Raw genomic sequence first — 24,800 nt, 5'->3', positions numbered from 1 at the left:
CACAGGAAGGTGCATCCGGACAGAGGTCGGACCCAAGACATCTGGTTTCACTATAACCAACAGGAGGTATCAGGAGCAGTGGGCCACTTGCATTTTACAGGTGACAAAACCAAAGTTCAGAGAAGTTACTGACTTGCCCAACGTCCCACAGTGGAAGAGCGTGGATTTGAACTGGGTCTCCAGGTGGGTTTCACCCAAGATGGGGGAAGGATGAGGGTAGGCGAGGTCTGTTATGCCCCAGGAAACCAGGAGACTGAGCCGCACGAGCCCGCGGCCATCTCTCCAAAGGCGGTGCGCATGGTTCTCTCCGCTGTCCGGGCAGGTGGAGAGGGCAGTGGGGCTCACAGTGAGGACGAGACCACCTCAGGTCTGTGAATATGCACCTGCCACAGAATTCACAAGACGGGGAGTGAGAACAGGGAACCACACTGCAGGGGCCTGGCTAGGAGGTCACTGCCTCCTGTCCCAGCCAGCCCCCTGCCCTGGGAGGGAGGCCAGCGAGAGCTGGACTGTGACAGCTCCTTACCATCGATCCATCCCTGACCCGGCACCCTGGCATTGGTGTCCACAGTGTCCAAGGCCACAGAGAAATTTTTATCTTTAACTGAGAAAGAAAAGAGAACGGGGAAGAAGAGGAAGAGGTGGAGAGTAAGAGGGGCAGGGAAGAAATCGTGAGGAAGGCAGGGCCTCAGGGCGTTCCTGGGCCCCTGGGCCTGCCCTGCAGGGAGGGCCTGTGGAGGACCTGGGCCTTAGAGGGGGGCATGGAAACAGCGAAGCAAACTCTAGGGCAGGAGCTAGACGCCTGTCTTGGACAAGAAAAGTACTCTGGTCTGCCCAGACCGAAAATGGTTCCCAGGGAAGCACCCTCCAGCCCCGACCTTCTCCAGGAGACAAGACTCACCTCTTCTGTCCTGCTGGAAGGCAAAGTTAGAAAAAGCCAGTTTTGCACTCTCATCCCAGGTCTCGAATAACTTCCTATCGTCCCTGGACCTGCCAGAAGGCCACCATGTTGTCAGAGCAGGGTAACCTGGTCCGGGAAGCCTTTCCCCTCACCCATCCACCCCCAGCTCACTCACCTGCCTCGGCCTTGCCTATCCCTCCTCCGGGAGCGCACGACGAACACGCTCAGCGCCACCACCAGCAGCAGCAGAAGCAGGGCCCCGGCTCCCGCCAGGCCCCCAGCCAGCGCCTTCCAGGAGATGGCCACCTCGCAGCGCGGGCCCCAGAACCAGTGCGTGTCCGTGGAGAAGCAGCTGGAGGAGGGGGTTCCAGGTCAACACCCTCACCACCTCCCGCGCCAGGACCATTAGTACCCCTAGACAACCCAGGTCCTGGCAGGTGGGCGGGGCTCCACCAGGAGATGAGTGGGCGGGACCGGAGGGGCCTGATGATTGTCCCAGCGGGCTGTGGGCGGGGCCTCACCGGCAAGAAGGACCACTCCTCTGCAGAACGCATTGGCCCTGATGGCAGTCAATGGCGCCTTCCACACCCGCTATGCATTTGGTGACACAGCGGAGCTGGTTCTCCTCCAGGAAAGGGAAGTAGAAATCCTCAAAATCTTTGGGAGCAGCGCGGCGACAGATGGCTGGGGGGTAGGTAGGGGATTGCAGACGTAAAGACCTCATCCATTCTACTCTGGGGCCTGGCTATGGTAATTCTCAAAATGGATAGAGGACTGCATTTCCGCAGGTGGCATGTCAGCGGGTAGACCGTGGAATTAGATGAGTGCAGGGAGGCTCCTCACACTCTCCTCACCTTCTCTGGTGATCCTTCCCCACGTGGAAGCTACTAACATGGACCTGAGAGGCAGCCCTGCCAGGTCAGTACCACTTGCCTCCCCAAAAGGTCTCCCCTCCTCCCTGGGAATTTCAATGGACAGATATCCCTTGTGGGAGGGGTCCCGGCCACCTGGGGCCACTCAGCCCTTTGCCCCACCTCTCACCTTCAGGTGACAGCTCCGTCCTGGTGGTGTTGTTCACCTTGATGGAGTCAGGCTTGAAACACAGGACTGGAGGGCCACGGGCACGGGTGGAATCGGGGGAGGCACAGGAAGGGACAGAGAGCGCTCTGTCAGTACGGGGGAGGTTTGGATGGGCCATGAAGGAAGGCTCCTTGGGCCTCCCTCATGTCCACTGAATAGCCAGGGGTCCTCAGCCACCCGGGAGACCTTGAGCAGCTCTCTCTCCCGCAGCTCCTAGGCTCTGACAACCCTTCCTTAGGCTCACCCTTGACCCGGCTTTCTGTGGACCTGTCTCTCTTCTCCTGTCCTGCCTGAGGTACCACATGGCTGACACCTGCCCCCTCCCCCCGTAGACCCCTGTGTGAGTTGGAGCAGGCTGGGATGGTGGCTGTGACCCTGACCCCTCCCTCCAGCCCCAGGCCCCCAGCCTCTGTTCACCCTGGTCATTCTGGCAGCTGTTCCCATCCTGGCTGACATTCTGGAGCTCCTCCTTCAAGGCCACCTTCACCTTCTCATACTCCTCCTCCACCTGGAGGCTGAAGGGTAACTCCAGCAGGACTAGATATTCCACCACGATGCTGCCATTCCTGGGGGCGGGGGTGGGGTGCAGAGAGCCTTAAAAGGTGCCCAGGCCCAAGCCACCATACAACTGTAGAAGGGCATTTCCAGACCAGCCACAGCTATGCGAGTGTTGGCAGGAAGGGGCAGAGGCAATGAGATGGGATTCCGGACTGATTATGTCCAGAAGGGGCTACTAGCTTCTGCCTTGGGCAGCCTGGGTAGGCGGAACAAGGAATGATTGACATTCTCTTTGTGTTCCCTCAAGCTGTAATCAAACCAGGCCCTTCTGGGCTCTCTGCCTCCCTCTTGCTGACCCGTCCACTAGACCAGTTGCCAACCAGAGAGACCAGCCATGGTCCCGACACCAGGCACCAGGCCTCAGGCACCACCTCCCCATAGATCCCAATCATTCTGCATCCAGCTGCTTCAGGGAGAGGGGAGACATCCCTCCTACAGAGGAATGAATCCTGAAAGTGATCCCCAAACACCCTTCATGGAGTAGTTTTCTTGCTTCCTCTGTCCATCCCTCTCTTTATGACATTGAATGATTCTGAAAGCAAGGGATGGCCCTTCTTTGTGCCCCCCACCCACCGCCACACACACCTGACACTGCCTCCACAGCCCCGGAAAGGGGTCCTACCTTAGAGAAAGGATCTGCACCTCCTTGAATCCCTGCACATTTTGGTAAATCTTCTTTATCTGAAATACAAAGGATCCCGGCTCACATCGGAACCTCCAACCAGAGGGCACCCCCGGGCCCAAGCTCCACTCCAAGGTCATTTGAGTTTTGAATTCCCCCCTACTTCCTCCTCACCTGATCCTGGAATGTGTTCACGAAATCCCTGTAGACCTTAGAACTGTTGTCCTTGAGGTCCGCGGAAAACTCCTGGTTGACAGACACCTCCATGCCCACTTCACTGTCCACCATATCTGTACACAACATGCCCTGCTCTGGTCACTTCAATGTCTGTTCCTGTCTGATGTCACCACCACCACCTTAACCCAGAAGCTGCTCCCACTGCCCCTCTCCATGTTCCCTGAGGAATGACTGAATAGCAGAAGGGAGAAGGTAGGATTTCTGGGATGTGTTGTCCTGAGTTGTGAGAAATACTGGAAGTTGGGATGTCCCACAGTCAGTTCTGTAGTCTCTCTCTAGTCTGCCCCAGTGGGAAGAAGAATAGTGGCCCCAAAGATGTCTATGTATAATCCCCAGAACCTGGGAATATATTATGCTACATGACAAGGAGGAGCTAAAGTGGCAGAAGGAATTAAGGGTACTAATCAGCTGGCTTTAATATGGGAAAATTAACGTGGAATATCTGATTGAGCCTAGTGTAATCACAAGAATCCTTAGCAGGGGAAGAGGGACTCAGAAGAAATGAGAACCACTCAGAGGATGATGTTAAGTATGGAAAAAAGGAACAGACATGCAATGTGGCTGGCATCAAAGATGTAGCCAGGGGGCCTTGAGGAAGAAATGTAGGAGGCTGGAGAATGTGGAAAGGGCAAAGAAATGGATTCTCCCCTAGGGCTACCAGAAAGAACCCAGCCCTAGCCAATACCTTGATTTTAGCCCTGCAAGACTCAGGTTGGACTTCTAATCTACAAAATTCTACAGTAATAAATTTGCATGGTTCATCTGCTGAGTTTGTGGTAATCTGATACAACAGAAATTAGCAACACAGACTGGGAGGAAATCCTAGGAAAGAGAGTGACCCCAGTGACCTCCTGGAGGTAAGAGGGGAGGATAGGTATGGTATGGGGTAGAAGAGAGCATGAGGGAGAAAACAGGGATAAAGAGATCTGCCAAATGGTTGGTCTCATTAAAGTGACACCTCCCAAGAGAAAGTGCAAAAAGCAACTCACCCAGATATATCTCTCTGGCAGCCAACTCGCAGTGGGAGCCATAGAAAGTTCGGGGACAGAAGCAGTGGCCTTGCGTCCAGGTGCCACCATTGTCACAAATGCCTGGGTAGCGAGTGAAAAGGGAAGTTCAGGCCAGGACTGACCATGGTCATGGAATTCAGTAGGGGAATGAGAAGGGCTAAGAAAGAGGCAGGAGATCCAACCTGGGCTGCTGATAAACCTAGACTGTGTGGCCATCTGAGTCATGGTCAAAGTTGTCCTGCGAGATGTATGCGTAGAGAGAGTCTTGGTGTCCACCGGTATCCGTGGAACTCTGGTGATCGGTAGGCTTTGAGGTGTCAACTGGCGTGTAGTCATCACGGAAGATGAAGATCTCCTTCTACGTTTCATGATGCGTGGGAAGGTAATGAAGCCAGGCACAGGCCGAGTATTTACAAAGTTGGAGTTGATCCAGGTCCCACTATTAGGCCTTCGTGTGCTTGGGAAAACCGGGTTGATGGGAAGTCTTCCAATGTTGATAGAACTGGGAGCAGCAGTCTTGTTGGAGGGGTTAGTGTCCAGCATGGGAGGAGAAGCACCCAGTTTATCAGGGAACAGAGTTGTCGTGGTTGTGGGATTGGGAGAGGTGGCCATCTCAGTAGTAGAGGTGAAAACTGATAACGGGACAGTGGGCATCGAGGTAACTTCAGCATTTGGGCCCACTTCGATACATGGTGTCGTGGGAGAGGCAGACACTATTGTAACTGATACGGACTCTGGACACGGGCTGGGGGAAGACAGAGTCAGCATGGCGGTCGTCTGGGTAGGAGATGTCATTAGGGAACTCATGGTGGAAGAAGTTTTCGTCGTTTCAGTCGATGAAAAGGTGGGAAAAGCAGTGACAGAGGAAGCGCCTGTGTTTTCTGCACTGGACATATGAGAGGAGGTAGAAAAAGAACTACTTGTCATAGAGACCTCTGAACCTGGGATAGTGGAAGACGACATTATTCCAGGTATTGAAGAGGAGATGATGGTACCAAAAGGGGTACTTATTGCATTAGTAGAAGTAATCAGTATAGGGAAAGCTGAAGAGGGAGAGACGCCTGAAGTACTGAGAGCTGCTATGGAGGCGGGTGCTGTTGCCATCTGTGTGGTCCCCGTCTTGGCAGCTTCTGGGGTTGAGGGAGTGCGAGAGGACGCTGTGATCAAGGTGGCAGGGGGAGACGTATGCGTGGGAGTGGTGACCTCAGTCCTGGTTGTGGTGAACGTCCCAGTCGGAGATGGAGGGGTGGACGTGGACTGGGCGGCAGGGATCGTGGGTAGGGTAAACGGAGGGGTGGGGGCTGTGGTCTCAGTGGGTACTGGTTCTGTGGTTGTGAAAGATGGAAATGATACAGGCGAGCTGGGTGCTGTCAAGGTACCACTGGTCACTGGCGTAGAGACTGGAGAGGTCTGAAATTGGACTGTACTTGTTTGAGTGGCTGAGGATGTGATGGGAGAAATAGAAGTAACATCTGTTGTCAGAGACTCTACAGAAACGGTACTGATAGGAGTAGCTGTGGTTCTCAAAGCAGATGAAGCAAGCAGGGTGGTGTCCCTCGTCCTGGCTGTCTGTGTAGAAGCTGCAGTGGAGGACAGTCCCAAGGCACTGGACTGATACAGGTATAGATCAGAAGTGATGGGTGCCAAAGTGGTTTCAGCCATTTCCTGCATTGAACTAGACATGCTAATTGCATCTGAGGTGATGCTCTCTGCCTGAGTGGTCCAGGCATTGCTGCTAGGCATGAGAGAAGGACCTAAAGATGGAACTGGAATGTTGGTAGAGAGGAAGGGAGTAGCTGTACTTAGGATGTTAGGGGACACACATGTCTCACTAGGCCTAGTGGCGCAGAGTGTCATGATATTAGAGGTTCTTCCTGTATTATGCATAGTGGGGAAAGATGGGATATTATCTGTGGTGCGGGGGGAAGTGCTAGACAGGGAAAGTGTGAAGCTGAGGTCGGACTTGGAGGTGGAGGAACCAGCAGAATCCATGAATGTGGACAGGGTGGTGGCTGGTAACAGGGTAGACACCTCGGCACTGTCAGAGGATGCAGGAACATTCATGGATGTCTGCACAATACTGGAGCTAGCGGTCATGTCGGTGGGCAGAGGGCTGGTGTTCGGGGTGGAGGCGGAGGCGGGCTGTGTGCTGGGGGCGGGTGGAGGGGAGCGAGGCACCCCCGTGGACGAGGTCGGGCTACTGGTGGCCACGGGAGTGGAGGTGGTGGACGCGGGAGCATAGAGTGTGCTGCTGGGCGTGGCGGAGGATGTGACGGACGGCGGAGAGGGCACCTCCGTGGCGACAGGCTGGCTAGAGGCGTCAGTGGGAGGAGTGCCCGTGGTGGTGGGGTGCGGGGGCGGCCCACTGGTGCTCGGGGCAGGTGGGCTGGCCCCCTCGGCCGCGGTGGTACTGGCCCTGGTACTGCCGGAGGCCGGGGAGGAGGCGCCTAGCGATGTGGCGGGAATGGTGCTGGAGCCGAAGGGAGTCGCCGTGCTGCGGGGAGTGGTGAAGATGGAGGTGGCGGCCGGCGTGCTGGCCGAGGTTGCCTGGACAGGGAAGGTGCTGTGTGTGCGGTGGGTGGTGGGGCCGGAGGAGATGATGCCGGTGGTGGGGGTGGCGGCGGCCGCGGGCGTGGGCGTGGCCGAGGCGGTGGGCGTGGCCGAGGCCGTGGGGGTGGGGGTGGGTGTGTCTGAGGGGCTGGCCAGAGCGCGTGTGGAGCCGAGGTCCACGGCGGAGGGGGCGCTGGTGGATGGAGCCGCGGGCCCGGTGGATGTGGCCTCGGTGGTGGCGGGCGTGGAGCTGGGGGCTCGCGTCCTGACCGAGGAGGGAGGGAGAGTCGTGGATGTGTGCAGCGTGGCGGAGGCCGGGAGGGGTGAGGTGAAGGCGGAAGTGAGGGTGCTCCCGCTGGAGTAGATGGTGGAAGAGGTGAGGACCGGAGCGCTGGGCGGTGCCGTGGGCATGGGTGTGGTCACCCGGAGGGTGCTAGCCGCCCCGGTGGTGTGTGCAGCGGCGGCAGAGGGCAGAGTGGCCGTGAGGGAGGTGGCCGGGGCTGCGGTGTCCCTGGGAGTGGCGACCTGCGTGCTGGACCCGGTGGGCGTGCTGGCGGGAGGCGAGGGGCCGGCAGTGGCGTGGGTGGTGGGGAGTGTGGTCATGTCGGTGGGCAGAGGGCTGGTGTTCGGGGTGGAGGCGGAGGCGGGCTGTGTGCTGGGGGCGGGTGGAGGGGAGCGAGGCACCCCCGTGGACGAGGTCGGGCTACTGGTGGCCACGGGAGTGGAGGTGGTGGACGCGGGAGCATAGAGTGTGCTGCTGGGCGTGGCGGAGGATGTGACGGACGGCGGAGAGGGCACCTCCGTGGCGACAGGCTGGCTAGAGGCGTCAGTGGGAGGAGTGCCCGTGGTGGTGGGGTGCGGGGGCGGCCCACTGGTGCTCGGGGCAGGTGGGCTGGCCCCCTCGGCCGCGGTGGTACTGGCCCTGGTACTGCCGGAGGCCGGGGAGGAGGCGCCTAGCGATGTGGCGGGAATGGTGCTGGAGCCGAAGGGAGTCGCCGTGCTGCGGGGAGTGGTGAAGATGGAGGTGGCGGCCGGCGTGCTGGCCGAGGTTGCCTGGACAGGGAAGGTGCTGTGTGTGCGGTGGGTGGTGGGGCCGGAGGAGATGATGCCGGTGGTGGGGGTGGCGGCGGCCGCGGGCGTGGGCGTGGCCGAGGCGGTGGGCGTGGCCGAGGCCGTGGGGGTGGGGGTGGGTGTGTCTGAGGGGCTGGCCAGAGCGCGTGTGGAGCCGAGGTCCACGGCGGAGGGGGCGCTGGTGGATGGAGCCGCGGGCCCGGTGGATGTGGCCTCGGTGGTGGCGGGCGTGGAGCTGGGGGCTCGCGTCCTGACCGAGGAGGGAGGGAGAGTCGTGGATGTGTGCAGCGTGGCGGAGGCCGGGAGGGGTGAGGTGAAGGCGGAAGTGAGGGTGCTCCCGCTGGAGTAGATGGTGGAAGAGGTGAGGACCGGAGCGCTGGGCGGTGCCGTGGGCATGGGTGTGGTCACCCGGAGGGTGCTAGCCGCCCCGGTGGTGTGTGCAGCGGCGGCAGAGGGCAGAGTGGCCGTGAGGGAGGTGGCCGGGGCTGCGGTGTCCCTGGGAGTGGCGACCTGCGTGCTGGACCCGGTGGGCGTGCTGGCGGGAGGCGAGGGGCCGGCAGTGGCGTGGGTGGTGGGGAGTGTGGTCATGTCGGTGGGCAGAGGGCTGGTGTTCGGGGTGGAGGCGGAGGCGGGCTGTGTGCTGGGGGCGGGTGGAGGGGAGCGAGGCACCCCCGTGGACGAGGTCGGGCTACTGGTGGCCACGGGAGTGGAGGTGGTGGACGCGGGAGCATAGAGTGTGCTGCTGGGCGTGGCGGAGGATGTGACGGACGGCGGAGAGGGCACCTCCGTGGCGACAGGCTGGCTAGAGGCGTCAGTGGGAGGAGTGCCCGTGGTGGTGGGGTGCGGGGGCGGCCCACTGGTGCTCGGGGCAGGTGGGCTGGCCCCCTCGGCCGCGGTGGTACTGGCCCTGGTACTGCCGGAGGCCGGGGAGGAGGCGCCTAGCGATGTGGCGGGAATGGTGCTGGAGCCGAAGGGAGTCGCCGTGCTGCGGGGAGTGGTGAAGATGGAGGTGGCGGCCGGCGTGCTGGCCGAGGTTGCCTGGACAGGGAAGGTGCTGTGTGTGCGGTGGGTGGTGGGGCCGGAGGAGATGATGCCGGTGGTGGGGGTGGCGGCGGGCGCGGGCGTGGGCGTGGCCGAGGCCGTGGGCGTGGCCGAGGCCGTGGGGGTGGGGGTGGGTGTGTCTGAGGGGCTGGCCAGAGCGCGTGTGGAGCCGAGGTCCACGGCGGAGGGGGCGCTGGTGGATGGAGCCGCGGGCCCGGTGGATGTGGCCTCGGTGGTGGCGGGCGTGGAGCTGGGGGCTCGCGTCCTGACCGAGGAGGGAGGGAGAGTCGTGGATGTGTGCAGCGTGGCGGAGGCCGGGAGGGGTGAGGTGAAGGCGGAAGTGAGGGTGCTCCCGCTGGAGTAGATGGTGGAAGAGGTGAGGACCGGAGCGCTGGGCGGTGCCGTGGGCATGGGTGTGGTCACCCGGAGGGTGCTAGCCGCCCCGGTGGTGTGTGCAGCGGCGGCAGAGGGCAGAGTGGCCGTGAGGGAGGTGGCCGGGGCTGCGGTGTCCCTGGGAGTGGCGACCTGCGTGCTGGACCCGGTGGGCGTGCTGGCGGGAGGCGAGGGGCCGGCAGTGGCGTGGGTGGTGGGGAGTGTGGTCATGTCGGTGGGCAGAGGGCTGGTGTTCGGGGTGGAGGCGGAGGCGGGCTGTGTGCTGGGGGCGGGTGGAGGGGAGCGAGGCACCCCCGTGGACGAGGTCGGGCTACTGGTGGCCACGGGAGTGGAGGTGGTGGACGCGGGAGCATAGAGTGTGCTGCTGGGCGTGGCGGAGGATGTGACGGACGGCGGAGAGGGCACCTCCGTGGCGACAGGCTGGCTAGAGGCGTCAGTGGGAGGAGTGCCCGTGGTGGTGGGGTGCGGGGGCGGCCCACTGGTGCTCGGGGCAGGTGGGCTGGCCCCCTCGGCCGCGGTGGTACTGGCCCTGGTACTGCCGGAGGCCGGGGAGGAGGCGCCTAGCGATGTGGCGGGAATGGTGCTGGAGCCGAAGGGAGTCGCCGTGCTGCGGGGAGTGGTGAAGATGGAGGTGGCGGCCGGCGTGCTGGCCGAGGTTGCCTGGACAGGGAAGGTGCTGTGTGTGCGGTGGGTGGTGGGGCCGGAGGAGATGATGCCGGTGGTGGGGGTGGCGGCGGGCGCGGGCGTGGGCGTGGCCGAGGCGGTGGGCGTGGCCGAGGCCGTGGGGGTGGGGGTGGGTGTGTCTGAGGGGCTGGCCAGAGCGCGTGTGGAGCCGAGGTCCACGGCGGAGGGGGCGCTGGTGGATGGAGCCGCGGGCCCGGTGGATGTGGCCTCGGTGGTGGCGGGCGTGGAGCTGGGGGCTCGCGTCCTGACCGAGGAGGGAGGGAGAGTCGTGGATGTGTGCAGCGTGGCGGAGGCCGGGAGGGGTGAGGTGAAGGCGGAAGTGAGGGTGCTCCCGCTGGAGTAGATGGTGGAAGAGGTGAGGACCGGAGCGCTGGGCGTTGCCGTGGGCATGGGTGTGGTCACCCGGAGGGTGCTAGCCGCCCCGGTGGTGTGTGCAGCGGCGGCAGAGGGCAGAGTGGCCGTGAGGGAGGTGGCCGGGGCTGCGGTGTCCCTGGGAGTGGCGACCTGCGTGCTGGACCCGGTGGGCGTGCTGGCGGGAGGCGAGGGGCCGGCAGTGGCGTGGGTGGTGGGGAGTGTGGTCATGTCGGTGGGCAGAGGGCTGGTGTTCGGGGTGGAGGCGGAGGCGGGCTGTGTGCTGGGGGCGGGTGGAGGGGAGCGAGGCACCCCCGTGGACGAGGTCGGGCTACTGGTGGCCACGGGAGTGGAGGTGGTGGACGCGGGAGCATAGAGTGTGCTGCTGGGCGTGGCGGAGGATGTGACGGACGGCGGAGAGGGCACCTCCGTGGCGACAGGCTGGCTAGAGGCGTCAGTGGGAGGAGTGCCCGTGGTGGTGGGGTGCGGGGGCGGCCCACTGGTGCTCGGGGCAGGTGGGCTGGCCCCCTCGGCCGCGGTGGTACTGGCCCTGGTACTGCCGGAGGCCGGGGAGGAGGCGCCTAGCGATGTGGCGGGAATGGTGCTGGAGCCGAAGGGAGTCGCCGTGCTGCGGGGAGTGGTGAAGATGGAGGTGGCGGCCGGCGTGCTGGCCGAGGTTGCCTGGACAGGGAAGGTGCTGTGTGTGCGGTGGGTGGTGGGGCCGGAGGAGATGATGCCGGTGGTGGGGGTGGCGGCGGCCGCGGGCGTGGGCGTGGCCGAGGCGGTGGGCGTGGCCGAGGCCGTGGGGGTGGGGGTGGGTGTGTCTGAGGGGCTGGCCAGAGCGCGTGTGGAGCCGAGGTCCACGGCGGAGGGGGCGCTGGTGGATGGAGCCGCGGGCCCGGTGGATGTGGCCTCGGTGGTGGCGGGCGTGGAGCTGGGGGCTCGCGTCCTGACCGAGGAGGGAGGGAGAGTCGTGGATGTGTGCAGCGTGGCGGAGGCCGGGAGGGGTGAGGTGAAGGCGGAAGTGAGGGTGCTCCCGCTGGAGTAGATGGTGGAAGAGGTGAGGACCGGAGCGCTGGGCGGTGCCGTGGGCATGGGTGTGGTCACCCGGAGGGTGCTAGCCGCCCCGGTGGTGTGTGCAGCGGCGGCAGAGGGCAGAGTGGCCGTGAGGGAGGTGGCCGGGGCTGCGGTGTCCCTGGGAGTGGCGACCTGCGTGCTGGACCCGGTGGGCGTGCTGGCGGGAGGCGAGGGGCCGGCAGTGGCGTGGGTGGTGGGGAGTGTGGTCATGTCGGTGGGCAGAGGGCTGGTGTTCGGGGTGGAGGCGGAGGCGGGCTGTGTGCTGGGGGCGGGTGGAGGGGAGCGAGGCACCCCCGTGGACGAGGTCGGGCTACTGGTGGCCACGGGAGTGGAGGTGGTGGACGCGGGAGCATAGAGTGTGCTGCTGGGCGTGGCGGAGGATGTGACGGACGGCGGAGAGGGCACCTCCGTGGCGACAGGCTGGCTAGAGGCGTCAGTGGGAGGAGTGCCCGTGGTGGTGGGGTGCGGGGGCGGCCCACTGGTGCTCGGGGCAGGTGGGCTGGCCCCCTCGGCCGCGGTGGTACTGGCCCTGGTACTGCCGGAGGCCGGGGAGGAGGCGCCTAGCGATGTGGCGGGAATGGTGCTGGAGCCGAAGGGAGTCGCCGTGCTGCGGGGAGTGGTGAAGATGGAGGTGGCGGCCGGCGTGCTGGCCGAGGTTGCCTGGACAGGGAAGGTGCTGTGTGTGCGGTGGGTGGTGGGGCCGGAGGAGATGATGCCGGTGGTGGGGGTGGCGGCGGCCGCGGGCGTGGGCGTGGCCGAGGCGGTGGGCGTGGCCGAGGCCGTGGGGGTGGGGGTGGGTGTGTCTGAGGGGCTGGCCAGAGCGCGTGTGGAGCCGAGGTCCACGGCGGAGGGGGCGCTGGTGGATGGAGCCGCGGGCCCGGTGGATGTGGCCTCGGTGGTGGCGGGCGTGGAGCTGGGGGCTCGCGTCCTGACCGAGGAGGGAGGGAGAGTCGTGGATGTGTGCAGCGTGGCGGAGGCCGGGAGGGGTGAGGTGAAGGCGGAAGTGAGGGTGCTCCCGCTGGAGTAGATGGTGGAAGAGGTGAGGACCGGAGCGCTGGGCGGTGCCGTGGGCATGGGTGTGGTCACCCGGAGGGTGCTAGCCGCCCCGGTGGTGTGTGCAGCGGCGGCAGAGGGCAGAGTGGCCGTGAGGGAGGTGGCCGGGGCTGCGGTGTCCCTGGGAGTGGCGACCTGCGTGCTGGACCCGGTGGGCGTGCTGGCGGGAGGCGAGGGGCCGGCAGTGGCGTGGGTGGTGGGGAGTGTGGTCATGTCGGTGGGCAGAGGGCTGGTGTTCGGGGTGGAGGCGGAGGCGGGCTGTGTGCTGGGGGCGGGTGGAGGGGAGCGAGGCACCCCCGTGGACGAGGTCGGGCTACTGGTGGCCACGGGAGTGGAGGTGGTGGACGCGGGAGCATAGAGTGTGCTGCTGGGCGTGGCGGAGGATGTGACGGACGGCGGAGAGGGCACCTCCGTGGCGACAGGCTGGCTAGAGGCGTCAGTGGGAGGAGTGCCCGTGGTGGTGGGGTGCGGGGGCGGCCCACTGGTGCTCGGGGCAGGTGGGCTGGCCCCCTCGGCCGCGGGGGTACTGGCCCTGGTACTGCCGGAGGCCGGGGAGGAGGCGCCTAGCGATGTGGCGGGAATGGTGCTGGAGCCGAAGGGAGTCGCCGTGCTGCGGGGAGTGGTGAAGATGGAGGTGGCGGCCGGCGTGCTGGCCGAGGTTGCCTGGACAGGGAAGGTGCTGTGTGTGCGGTGGGTGGTGGGGCCGGAGGAGATGATGCCGTGGTGGGGGGTGGCGGCGGCCGCGGGCGTGGGCGTGGCCGAGGCGGTGGGCGTGGCCGAGGCCGTGGGGGTGGGGGTGGGTGTGTCTGAGGGGCTGGCCAGAGCGCGTGTGGAGCCGAGGTCCACGGCGGAGGGGGCGCTGGTGGATGGAGCCGCGGGCCCGGTGGATGTGGCCTCGGTGGTGGCGGGCGTGGAGCTGGGGGCTCGCGTCCTGACCGAGGAGGGAGGGAGAGTCGTGGATGTGTGCAGCGTGGCGGAGGCCGGGAGGGGTGAGGTGAAGGCGGAAGTGAGGGTGCTCCCGCTGGAGTAGATGGTGGAAGAGGTGAGGACCGGAGCGCTGGGCGGTGCCGTGGGCATGGGTGTGGTCACCCGGAGGGTGCTAGCCGCCCCGGTGGTGTGTGCAGCGGCGGCAGAGGGCAGAGTGGCCGTGAGGGAGGTGGCCGGGGCTGCGGTGTCCCTGGGAGTGGCGACCTGCGTGCTGGACCCGGTGGGCGTGCTGGCGGGAGGCGAGGGGCCGGCAGTGGCGTGGGTGGTGGGGAGTGTGGTCATGTCGGTGGGCAGAGGGCTGGTGTTCGGGGTGGAGGCGGAGGCGGGCTGTGTGCTGGGGGCGGGTGGAGGGGAGCGAGGCACCCCCGTGGACGAGGTCGGGCTACTGGTGGCCACGGGAGTGGAGGTGGTGGACGCGGGAGCATAGAGTGTGCTGCTGGGCGTGGCGGAGGATGTGACGGACGGCGGAGAGGGCACCTCCGTGGCGACAGGCTGGCTAGAGGCGTCAGTGGGAGGAGTGCCCGTGGTGGTGGGGTGCGGGGGCGGCCCACTGGTGCTCGGGGCAGGTGGGCTGGCCCCCTCGGCCGCGGGGGTACTGGCCCTGGTACTGCCGGAGGCCGGGGAGGAGGCGCCTAGCGATGTGGCGGGAATGGTGCTGGAGCCGAAGGGAGTCGCCGTGCTGCGGGGAGTGGTGAAGATGGAGGTGGCGGCCGGCGTGCTGGCCGAGGTTGCCTGGACAGGGAAGGTGCTGTGTGTGCGGTGGGTGGTGGGGCCGGAGGAGATGATGCCGGTGGTGGGGGTGGCGGCGGCCGCGGGCGTGGGCGTGGCCGAGGCGGTGGGCGTGGCCGAGGCCGTGGGGGTGGGGGTGGGTGTGTCTGAGGGGCTGGCCAGAGCGCGTGTGGAGCCGAGGTCCACGGCGGAGGGGGCGCTGGTGGATGGAGCCGCGGGCCCGGTGGATGTGGCCTCGGTGGTGGCGGGCGTGGAGCTGGGGGCTCGCGTCCTGACCGAGGAGGGAGGGAGAGTCGTGGATGTGTGCAGCGTGGCGGAGGCCGGGAGGGGTGAGGTGAAGGCGGAAGTGAGGGTGCTCCCGCTGGAGTAGATGGTGGAAGAGGTGAGGACCGGAGCGCTGGGCGGTGCCGTGGGCATGGGTGTGGTCACCCGGAGGGTGCTAGCCGCCCCGGTGGTGTGTGCAGCGGCGGCAGAGGGCAGAGTGGCCGTGAGGGAGGTGGCCGGGGCTGCGGTGTCCCTGGGAGTGGCGACCTGCGTGCTGGACCCGGTGGGCGTGCTGGCGGGAGGCGAGGGGCCGGCAGTGGCGTGGGTGGTGGGGAGTGTGGTCATGTCGGTGGGCAGAGGGCTGGTGTTCGGGGTGGAGGCGGAGGCGGGCTGTGTGCTGGGGGCGGGTGGAGGGGAGCGAGGCACCCCCGTGGACGAGGTCGGGCTACTGGTGGCCACGGGAGTGGAGGTGGTGGACGCGGGAGCATAGAGTGTGCTGCTGGGCGTGGCGGAGGATGTGACGGACGGCGGAGAGGGCACCTCCGTGGCGACAGGCTGGCTAGAGGCGTCAGTGGGAGGAGTGCCCGTGGTGGTGGGGTGCGGGGGCGGCCCACTGGTGCTCGGGGCAGGTGGGCTGGCCCCCTCGGCCGCGGGGGTACTGGCCCTGGTACTGCCGGAGGCCGGGGAGGAGGCGCCTAGCGATGTGGCGGGAATGGTGCTGGAGCCGAAGGGAGTCGCCGTGCTGCGGGGAGTGGTGAAGATGGAGGTGGCGGCCGGCGTGCTGGCCGAGGTTGCCTGGACAGGGAAGGTGCTGTGTGTGCGGTGGGTGGTGGGGCCGGAGGAGATGATGCCGGTGGTGGGGGTGGCGGCGGCCGCGGGCGTGGGCGTGGCCGAGGCCGTGGGCGTGGCCGAGGCCGTGGGGGTGGGGGTGGGTGTGTCTGAGGGGCTGGCCAGAGCGCGTGTGGAGCCGAGGTCCACGGCGGAGGGGGCGCTGGTGGATGGAGCCGCGGGCCCGGTGGATGTGGCCTCGGTGGTGGCGGGCGTGGAGCTGGGGGCTCGCGTCCTGACCGAGGAGGGAGGGAGAGTCGTGGATGTGTGCAGCGTGGCGGAGGCCGGGAGGGGTGAGGTGAAGGCGGAAGTGAGGGTGCTCCCGCTGGAGTAGATGGTGGAAGAGGTGAGGACCGGAGCGCTGGGCGGTGCCGTGGGCATGGGTGTGGTCACCCGGAGGGTGCTAGCCGCCCCGGTGGTGTGTGCAGCGGCGGCAGAGGGCAGAGTGGCCGTGAGGGAGGTGGCCGGGGCTGCGGTGTCCCTGGGAGTGGCGACCTGCGTGCTGGACCCGGTGGGCGTGCTGGCGGGAGGCGAGGGGCCGGCAGTGGCGTGGGTGGTGGGGAGTGTGGTCATGTCGGTGGGCAGAGGGCTGGTGTTCGGGGTGGAGGCGGAGGCGGGCTGTGTGCTGGGGGCGGGTGGAGGGGAGCGAGGCACCCCCGTGGACGAGGTCGGGCTACTGGTGGCCACGGGAGTGGAGGTGGTGGACGCGGGAGCATAGAGTGTGCTGCTGGGCGTGGCGGAGGATGTGACGGACGGCGGAGAGGGCACCTCCGTGGCGACAGGCTGGCTAGAGGCGTCAGTGGGAGGAGTGCCCGTGGTGGTGGGGTGCGGGGGCGGCCCACTGGTGCTCGGGGCAGGTGGGCTGGCCCCCTCGGCCGCGGGGGTACTGGCCCTGGTACTGCCGGAGGCCGGGGAGGAGGCGCCTAGCGATGTGGCGGGAATGGTGCTGGAGCCGAAGGGAGTCGCCGTGCTGCGGGGAGTGGTGAAGATGGAGGTGGCGGCCGGCGTGCTGGCCGAGGTTGCCTGGACAGGGAAGGTGCTGTGTGTGCGGTGGGTGGTGGGGCCGGAGGAGATGATGCCGGTGGTGGGGGTGGCGGCGGCCGCGGGCGTGGGCGTGGCCGAGGCGGTGGGCGTGGCCGAGGCCGTGGGGGTGGGGGTGGGTGTGTCTGAGGGGCTGGCCAGAGCGCGTGTGGAGCCGAGGTCCACGGCGGAGGGGGCGCTGGTGGATGGAGCCGCGGGCCCGGTGGATGTGGCCTCGGTGGTGGCGGGCGTGGAGCTGGGGGCTCGCGTCCTGACCGAGGAGGGAGGGAGAGTCGTGGATGTGTGCAGCGTGGCGGAGGCCGGGAGGGGTGAGGTGAAGGCGGAAGTGAGGGTGCTCCCGCTGGAGTAGATGGTGGAAGAGGTGAGGACCGGAGCGCTGGGCGGTGCCGTGGGCATGGGTGTGGTCACCCGGAGGGTGCTAGCCGCCCCGGTGGTGTGTGCAGCGGCGGCAGAGGGCAGAGTGGCCGTGAGGGAGGTGGCCGGGGCTGCGGTGTCCCTGGGAGTGGCGACCTGCGTGCTGGACCCGGTGGGCGTGCTGGCGGGAGGCGAGGGGCCGGCAGTGGCGTGGGTGGTGGGGAGTGTGGTCATGTCGGTGGGCAGAGGGCTGGTGTTCGGGGTGGAGGCGGAGGCGGGCTGTGTGCTGGGGGCGGGTGGAGGGGAGCGAGGCACCCCCGTGGACGAGGTCGGGCTACTGGTGGCCACGGGAGTGGAGGTGGTGGACGCGGGAGCATAGAGTGTGCTGCTGGGCGTGGCGGAGGATGTGACGGACGGCGGAGAGGGCACCTCCGTGGCGACAGGCTGGCTAGAGGCGTCAGTGGGAGGAGTGCCCGTGGTGGTGGGGTGCGGGGGCGGCCCACTGGTGCTCGGGGCAGGTGGGCTGGCCCCCTCGGCCGCGGGGGTACTGGCCCTGGTACTGCCGGAGGCCGGGGAGGAGGCGCCTAGCGATGTGGCGGGAATGGTGCTGGAGCCGAAGGGAGTCGCCGTGCTGCGGGGAGTGGTGAAGATGGAGGTGGCGGCCGGCGTGCTGGCCGAGGTTGCCTGGACAGGGAAGGTGCTGTGTGTGCGGTGGGTGGTGGGGCCGGAGGAGATGATGCCGGTGGTGGGGGTGGCGGCGGCCGCGGGCGTGGGCGTGGCCGAGGCCGTGGGCGTGGCCGAGGCCGTGGGGGTGGGGGTGGGTGTGTCTGAGGGGCTGGCCAGAGCGCGTGTGGAGCCGAGGTCCACGGCGGAGGGGGCGCTGGTGGATGGAGCCGCGGGCCCGGTGGATGTGGCCTCGGTGGTGGCGGGCGTGGAGCTGGGGGCTCGCGTCCTGACCGAGGAGGGAGGGAGAGTCGTGGATGTGTGCAGCGTGGCGGAGGCCGGGAGGGGTGAGGTGAAGGCGGAAGTGAGGGTGCTCCCGCTGGAGTAGATGGTGGAAGAGGTGAGGACCGGAGCGCTGGGCGGTGCCGTGGGCATGGGTGTGGTCACCCGGAGGGTGCTAGCCGCCCCGGTGGTGTGTGCAGCGGCGGCAGAGGGCAGAGTGGCCGTGAGGGAGGTGGCCGGGGCTGCGGTGTCCCTGGGAGTGGCGACCTGCGTGCTGGACCCGGTGGGCGTGCTGGCGGGAGGCGAGGGGCCGGCAGTGGCGTGGGTGGTGGGGAGTGTGGTCATGTCGGTGGGCAGAGGGCTGGTGTTCGGGGTGGAGGCGGAGGCGGGCTGTGTGCTGGGGGCGGGTGGAGGGGAGCGAGGCACCCCCGTGGACGAGGTCGGGCTACTGGTGGCCACGGGAGTGGAGGTGGTGGACGCGGGAGCATAGAGTGTGCTGCTGGGCGTGGCGGAGGATGTGACGGACGGCGGAGAGGGCACCTCCGTGGCGACAGGCTGGCTAGAGGCGTCAGTGGGAGGAGTGCCCGTGGTGGTGGGGTGCGGGGGCGGCCCACTGGTGCTCGGGGCAGGTGGGCTGGCCCCCTCGGCCGCGGTGGTACTGGCCCTGGTACTGCCGGAGGCCGGGGAGGAGGCGCCTAGCGATGTGGCGGGAATGGTGCTGGAGCCGAAGGGAGTCGCCGTGCTGCGGGGAGTGGTGAAGATGGAGGTGGCGGCCGGCGTGCTGGCCGAGGTTGCCTGGACAGGGAAGGTGCTGTGTGTGCGGTGGGTGGTGGGGCCGGAGGAGATGATGCCGGTGGTGGGGGTGGCGGCGGGCGCGGGCGTGGGCGTGGCCGAGGCGGTGGGCGTGGCCGAGGCCGTGGGGGTGGGGGTGGGTGTGTCTGAGGGGCTGGCCAGAGCGCGTGTGGAGCCGAGGTCCACGGCGGAGGGGGCGCTGGTGGATGGAGCCGCGGGCCCGGTGGATGTGGCCTCGGTGGTGGCGGGCGTGGAGCTGGGGGCTCGCGTCCTGACCGAGGAGGGAGGGAGAGTCGTGGATGTGTGCAGCGTGGCGGAGGCCGGGAGGGGTGAGGTGAAGGCGGAAGTGAGGGTGCTCCCGCTGGAGTAGATGGTGGAAGAGGTGAGGACCGGAGCGTTGGGCGGTGCCGTGGGCATGGGTGTGGTCACCCGGAGGGTGCTAGCCGCCCCGGTGGTGTGTGCAGCGGCGGCAGAGGGCAGAGTGGCCGTGAGGGAGGTGGCCGGGGCTGCGGTGTCCCTGGGAGTGGCGACCTGCGTGCTGGACCCGGTGGGCGTGCTGGCGGGAGGCGAGGGGCCGGCAGTGGCGTGGGTGGTGGGGAGTGTGGTCATGTCGGTGGGCAGAGGGCTGGTGTTCGGGGTGGAGGCGGAGGCGGGCTGTGTGCTGGGGGCGGGTGGAGGGGAGCGAGGCACCCCCGTGGACGAGGTCGGGCTACTGGTGGCCACGGGAGTGGAGGTGGTGGACGCGGGAGCATAGAGTGTGCTGCTGGGCGTGGCGGAGGATGTGACGGACGGCGGAGAGGGCACCTCCGTGGCGACAGGCTGGCTAGAGGCGTCAGTGGGAGGAGTGCCCGTGGTGGTGGGGTGCGGGGGCGGCCCACTGGTGCTCGGGGCAGGTGGGCTGGCCCCCTCGGCCGCGGTGGTACTGGCCCTGGTACTGCCGGAGGCCGGGGAGGAGGCGCCTAGCGATGTGGCGGGAATGGTGCTGGAGCCGAAGGGAGTCGCCGTGCTGCGGGGAGTGGTGAAGATGGAGGTGGCGGCCGGCGTGCTGGCCGAGGTTGCCTGGACAGGGAAGGTGCTGTGTGTGCGGTGGGTGGTGGGGCCGGAGGAGATGATGCCGGTGGTGGGGGTGGCGGCGGCCGCGGGCGTGGGCGTGGCCGAGGCCGTGGGCGTGGCCGAGGCCGTGGGGGTGGGGGTGGGTGTGTCTGAGGGGCTGGCCAGAGCGCGTGTGGAGCCGAGGTCCACGGCGGAGGGGGCGCTGGTGGATGGAGCCGCGGGCCCGGTGGATGTGGCCTCGGTGGTGGCGGGCGTGGAGCTGGGGGCTCGCGTCCTGACCGAGGAGGGAGGGAGAGTCGTGGATGTGTGCAGCGTGGCGGAGGCCGGGAGGGGTGAGGTGAAGGCGGAAGTGAGGGTGCTCCCGCTGGAGTAGATGGTGGAAGAGGTGAGGACCGGAGCGCTGGGCGGTGCCGTGGGCATGGGTGTGGTCACCCGGAGGGTGCTAGCCGCCCCGGTGGTGTGTGCAGCGGCGGCAGAGGGCAGAGTGGCCGTGAGGGAGGTGGCCGGGGCTGCGGTGTCCCTGGGAGTGGCGACCTGCGTGCTGGACCCGGTGGGCGTGCTGGCGGGAGGCGAGGGGCCGGCAGTGGCGTGGGTGGTGGGGAGTGTGGTCATGTCGGTGGGCAGAGGGCTGGTGTTCGGGGTGGAGGCGGAGGCGGGCTGTGTGCTGGGGGCGGGTGGAGGGGAGCGAGGCACCCCCGTGGACGAGGTCGGGCTACTGGTGGCCACGGGAGTGGAGGTGGTGGACGCGGGAGCATAGAGTGTGCTGCTGGGCGTGGCGGAGGATGTGACGGACGGCGGAGAGGGCACCTCCGTGGCGACAGGCTGGCTAGAGGCGTCAGTGGGAGGAGTGCCCGTGGTGGTGGGGTGCGGGGGCGGCCCACTGGTGCTCGGGGCAGGTGGGCTGGCCCCCTCGGCCGCGGTGGTACTGGCCCTGGTACTGCCGGAGGCCGGGGAGGAGGCGCCTAGCGATGTGGCGGGAATGGTGCTGGAGCCGAAGGGAGTCGCCGTGCTGCGGGGAGTGGTGAAGATGGAGGTGGCGGCCGGCGTGCTGGCCGAGGTTGCCTGGACAGGGAAGGTGCTGTGTGTGCGGTGGGTGGTGGGGCCGGAGGAGATGATGCCGGTGGTGGGGGTGGCGGCGGCCGCGGGCGTGGGCGTGGCCGAGGCCGTGGGCGTGGCCGAGGCCGTGGGGGTGGGGGTGGGTGTGTCTGAGGGGCTGGCCAGAGCGCGTGTGGAGCCGAGGTCCACGGCGGAGGGGGCGCTGGTGGATGGAGCCGCGGGCCCGGTGGATGTGGCCTCGGTGGTGGCGGGCGTGGAGCTGGGGGCTCGCGTCCTGACCGAGGAGGGAGGGAGAGTCGTGGATGTGTGCAGCGTGGCGGAGGCCGGGAGGGGTGAGGTGAAGGCGGAAGTGAGGGTGCTCCCGCTGGAGTAGATGGTGGAAGAGGTGAGGACCGGAGCGCTGGGCGGTGCCGTGGGCATGGGTGTGGTCACCTGGAGGGTGCTAGCCGCCCCGGTGGTGTGTGCAGCGGCGGCAGAGGGCAGAGTGGCCGTGAGGGAGGTGGCCGGGGCTGCGGTGTCCCTGGGAGTGGCGACCTGCGTGCTGGACCCGGTGGGCGTGCTGGCGGGAGGCGAGGGGCCGGCAGTGGCGTGGGTGGTGGGGAGTGTGGTCATGTCGGTGGGCAGAGGGCTGGTGTTCGGGGTGGAGGCGGAGGCGGGCTGTGTGCTGGGGGCGGGTGGAGGGGAGCGAGGCACCCCCGTGGACGAGGTCGGGCTACTGGTGGCCATGGGAGTGGAGGTGGTGGACGCGGGAGCATAGAGTGTGCTGCTGGGCGTGGCGGAGGATGTGACGGACGGCGGAGAGGGCACCTCCGTGGCGACAGGCTGGCTAGAGGCGTCAGTGGGAGGAGTGCCCGTGGTGGTGGGGTGCGGGGGCGGCCCACTGGTGCTCGGGGCAGGTGGGCTGGCCCCCTCGGCCGCGGTGGTACTGGCCCTGGTACTGCCGGAGGCCGGGGAGGAGGCGCCTAGCGATGTGGCGGGAATGGTGCTGGAGCCGAAGGGAGTCGCCGTGCTGCGGGGAGTGGTGAAGATGGAGGTGGCGGCCGGCGTGCTGGCCGAGGTTGCCTGGACAGGGAAGGTGCTGTGTGTGCGGTGGGTGGTGGGGCCGGAGGAGATGATGCCGGTGGTGGGGGTGGCGGCGGCCGCGGGCGTGGGCGTGGCCGAGGCGGTGGGCGTGGCCGAGGCCGTGGGGGTGGGGGTGGGTGTGTCTGAGGGGCTGGCCAGAGCGCGTGTGGAGCCGAGGTCCACGGCGGAGGGGGCGCTGGTGGATGGAGCCGCGGGCCCGGTGGATGTGGCCTCGGTGGTGGCGGGCGTGGAGCTGGGGGCTCGCGTCCTGACCGAGGAGGGAGGGAGAGTCGTGGATGTGTGCAGCGTGGCGGAGGCCGGGAGGGGTGAGGTGAAGGCGGAAGTGAGGGTGCTCCCGCTGGAGTAGATGGTGGAAGAGGTGAGGACCGGAGCGCTGGGCGGTGCCGTGGGCATGGGTGTGGTCACCCGGAGGGTGCTAGCCGCCCCGGTGGTGTGTGCAGCGGCGGCAGAGGGCAGAGTGGCCGTGAGGGAGGTGGCCGGGGCTGCGGTGTCCCTGGGAGTGGCGACCTGCGTGCTGGACCCGGTGGGCGTGCTGGCGGGAGGCGAGGGGCCGGCAGTGGCATGGGTGGTGGGGAGTGTGGTCATGTCGGTGGGCAGAGGGCTGGTGTTCGGGGTGGAGGCGGAGGCGGGCTGTGTGCTGGGGGCGGGTGGAGGGGAGCGAGGCACCCCCGTGGACGAGGTCGGGCTACTGGTGGCCACGGGAGTGGAGGTGGTGGACGCGGGAGCATAGAGTGTGCTGCTGGGCGTGGCGGAGGATGTGACGGACGGCGGAGAGGGCACCTCCGTGGCGACAGGCTGGCTAGAGGCGTCAGTGGGAGGAGTGCCCGTGGTGGTGGGGTGCGGGGGCGGCCCACTGGTGCTCGGGGCAGGTGGGCTGGCCCCCTCGGCCACGGTGGTACTGGCCCTGGTACTGCCGGAGGCCGGGGAGGAGGCGCCTAGCGATGTGGCGGGAATGGTGCTGGAGCCGAAGGGAGTCGCCGTGCTGCGGGGAGTGGTGAAGATGGAGGTGGCGGCCGGCGTGCTGGCCGAGGTTGCCTGGACAGGGAAGGTGCTGTGTGTGCGGTGGGTGGTGGGGCCGGAGGAGATGATGCCGGTGGTGGGGGTGGCGGCGGGCGCGGGCGTGGGCGTGGCCGAGGCCGTGGGCGTGGCCGAGGCCGTGGGGGTGGGGGTGGGTGTGTCTGAGGGGCTGGCCAGAGCGCGTGTGGAGCCGAGGTCCACGGCGGAGGGGGCGCTGGTGGATGGAGCCGCGGGCCCGGTGGATGTGGCCTCGGTGGTGGCGGGCGTGGAGCTGGGGGCTCGCGTCCTGACCGAGGAGGGAGGGAGAGTCGTGGATGTGTGCAGCGTGGCGGAGGCCGGGAGGGGTGAGGTGAAGGCGGAAGTGAGGGTGCTCCCGCTGGAGTAGATGGTGGAAGAGGTGAGGACCGGAGCGCTGGGCGGTGCCGTGGGCATGGGTGTGGTCACCCGGAGGGTGCTAGCCGCCCCGGTGGTGTGTGCAGCGGCGGCAGAGGGCAGAGTGGCCGTGAGGGAGGTGGCCGGGGCTGCGGTGTCCCTGGGAGTGGCGACCTGCGTGCTGGACCCGGTGGGCGTGCTGGCGGGAGGCGAGGGGCCGGCAGTGGCGTGGGTGGTGGGGAGTGTGGTCATGTCGGTGGGCAGAGGGCTGGTGTTCGGGGTGGAGGCGGAGGCGGGCTGTGTGCTGGGGGCGGGTGGAGGGGAGCGAGGCACCCCCGTGGACGAGGTCGGGCTACTGGTGGCCACGGGAGTGGAGGTGGTGGACGCGGGAGCATAGAGTGTGCTGCTGGGCGTGGCGGAGGATGTGACGGACGGCAGAGAGGGCACCTCCGTGGCGACAGGCTGGCTAGAGGCGTCAGTGGGAGGAGTGCCCGTGGTGGTGGGGTGCGGGGGCGGCCCACTGGTGCTCGGGGCAGGTGGGCTGGCCCCCTCGGCCGCGGTGGTACTGGCCCTGGTACTGCCGGAGGCCGGGGAGGAGGCGCCTAGCGATGTGGCGGGAATGGTGCTGGAGCCGAAGGGAGTCGCCGTGCTGCGGGGAGTGGTGAAGATGGAGGTGGCGGCCGGCGTGCTGGCCGAGGTTGCCTGGACAGGGAAGGTGCTGTGTGTGCGGTGGGTGGTGGGGCCAGAGGAGATGATGCCGGTGGTGGGGGTGGTGGCGGCCGCGGGCGTGGGCGTGGCCGAGGCCGTGGGCGTGGCCGAGGCCGTGGGGGTGGGGGTGGGTGTGTCTGAGGGGCTGGCCAGAGCGCGTGTGGAGCCGAGGTCCACGGCGGAGGGGGCGCTGGTGGATGGAGCCGCGGGCCCGGTGGATGTGGCCTCGGTGGTGGCGGGCGTGGAGCTGGGGGCTCGCGTCCTGACCGAGGAGGGAGGGAGAGTCGTGGATGTGTGCAGCGTGGCGGAGGCCGGGAGGGGTGAGGTGAAGGCGGAAGTGAGGGTGCTCCCGCTGGAGTAGATGGTGGAAGAGGTGAGGACCGGAGCGCTGGGCGGTGCCGTGGGCATGGGTGTGGTCACCCGGAGGGTGCTAGCCGCCCCGGTGGTGTGTGCAGCGGCGGCAGAGGGCAGAGTGGCCGTGAGGGAGGTGGCCGGGGCTGCGGTGTCCCTGGGAGTGGCGACCTGCGTGCTGGACCCGGTGGGCGTGCTGGCGGGAGGCGAGGGGCCGGCAGTGGCGTGGGTGGTGGGGAGTGTGGTCATGTCGGTGGGCAGAGGGCTGGTGTTCGGGGTGGAGGCGGAGGCGGGCTGTGTGCTGGGGGCGGGTGGAGGGGAGCGAGGCACCCCCGTGGACGAGGTCGGGCTACTGGTGGCCACGGGAGTGGAGGTGGTGGACGCGGGAGCATAGAGTGTGCTGCTGGGCGTGGCGGAGGATGTGACGGACGGCGGAGAGGGCACCTCCGTGGCGACAGGCTGGCTAGAGGCGTCAGTGGGAGGAGTGCCCGTGGTGGTGGGGTGCGGGGGCGGCCCACTGGTGCTCGGGGCAGGTGGGCTGGCCCCCTCGGCCGCGGTGGTACTGGCCCTGGTACTGCCGGAGGCCGGGGAG

At 68.4% G+C, this 24,800-nt stretch overlaps 1 protein-coding gene across 1 annotated transcript; it reads right to left on the bottom strand.

Moving 5' to 3' along the window:
• Positions 1–230: 230 nt before the first annotated feature.
• LOC138075661 (mucin-3A-like) lies at positions 231–23,209 on the bottom strand. Its single transcript, XM_068967571.1, has 44 exons — positions 22,877–23,209; positions 22,427–22,795; positions 21,821–22,267; positions 21,371–21,739; positions 20,765–21,211; positions 20,315–20,683; positions 19,709–20,155; positions 19,259–19,627; positions 18,653–19,099; positions 18,107–18,571; positions 17,597–18,043; positions 17,147–17,515; positions 16,541–16,987; positions 16,091–16,459; positions 15,485–15,931; positions 14,945–15,403; positions 14,429–14,875; positions 13,979–14,347; positions 13,373–13,819; positions 12,839–13,291; positions 12,317–12,763; positions 11,867–12,235; positions 11,261–11,707; positions 10,811–11,179; positions 10,205–10,651; positions 9,755–10,123; positions 9,149–9,595; positions 8,699–9,067; positions 8,093–8,539; positions 7,643–8,011; positions 7,037–7,483; positions 6,372–6,955; positions 5,762–5,988; positions 4,591–5,451; positions 4,388–4,489; positions 3,336–3,451; positions 3,162–3,220; positions 2,399–2,547; positions 1,943–2,008; positions 1,423–1,585; positions 1,077–1,253; positions 902–990; positions 527–604; positions 231–310 (listed from the first exon to the last, which is right to left on the bottom strand). The coding sequence occupies exons 1-44, from the start codon at positions 23,207–23,209 to the stop codon at positions 231–233; spliced, it is 15,594 nt and encodes a 5,197-aa protein (XP_068823672.1).
• Between the last annotated feature and the right edge of the window lie 1,591 nt (positions 23,210–24,800).

This window comes from Capricornis sumatraensis, chromosome 3 (assembly GCF_032405125.1).
Source record: "Capricornis sumatraensis isolate serow.1 chromosome 3, serow.2, whole genome shotgun sequence".
In the NCBI taxonomy this organism is placed as follows: Eukaryota; Metazoa; Chordata; class Mammalia; order Artiodactyla; family Bovidae; genus Capricornis; species Capricornis sumatraensis.
This window is presented reverse-complemented; position numbering and strand designations above follow the sequence as displayed.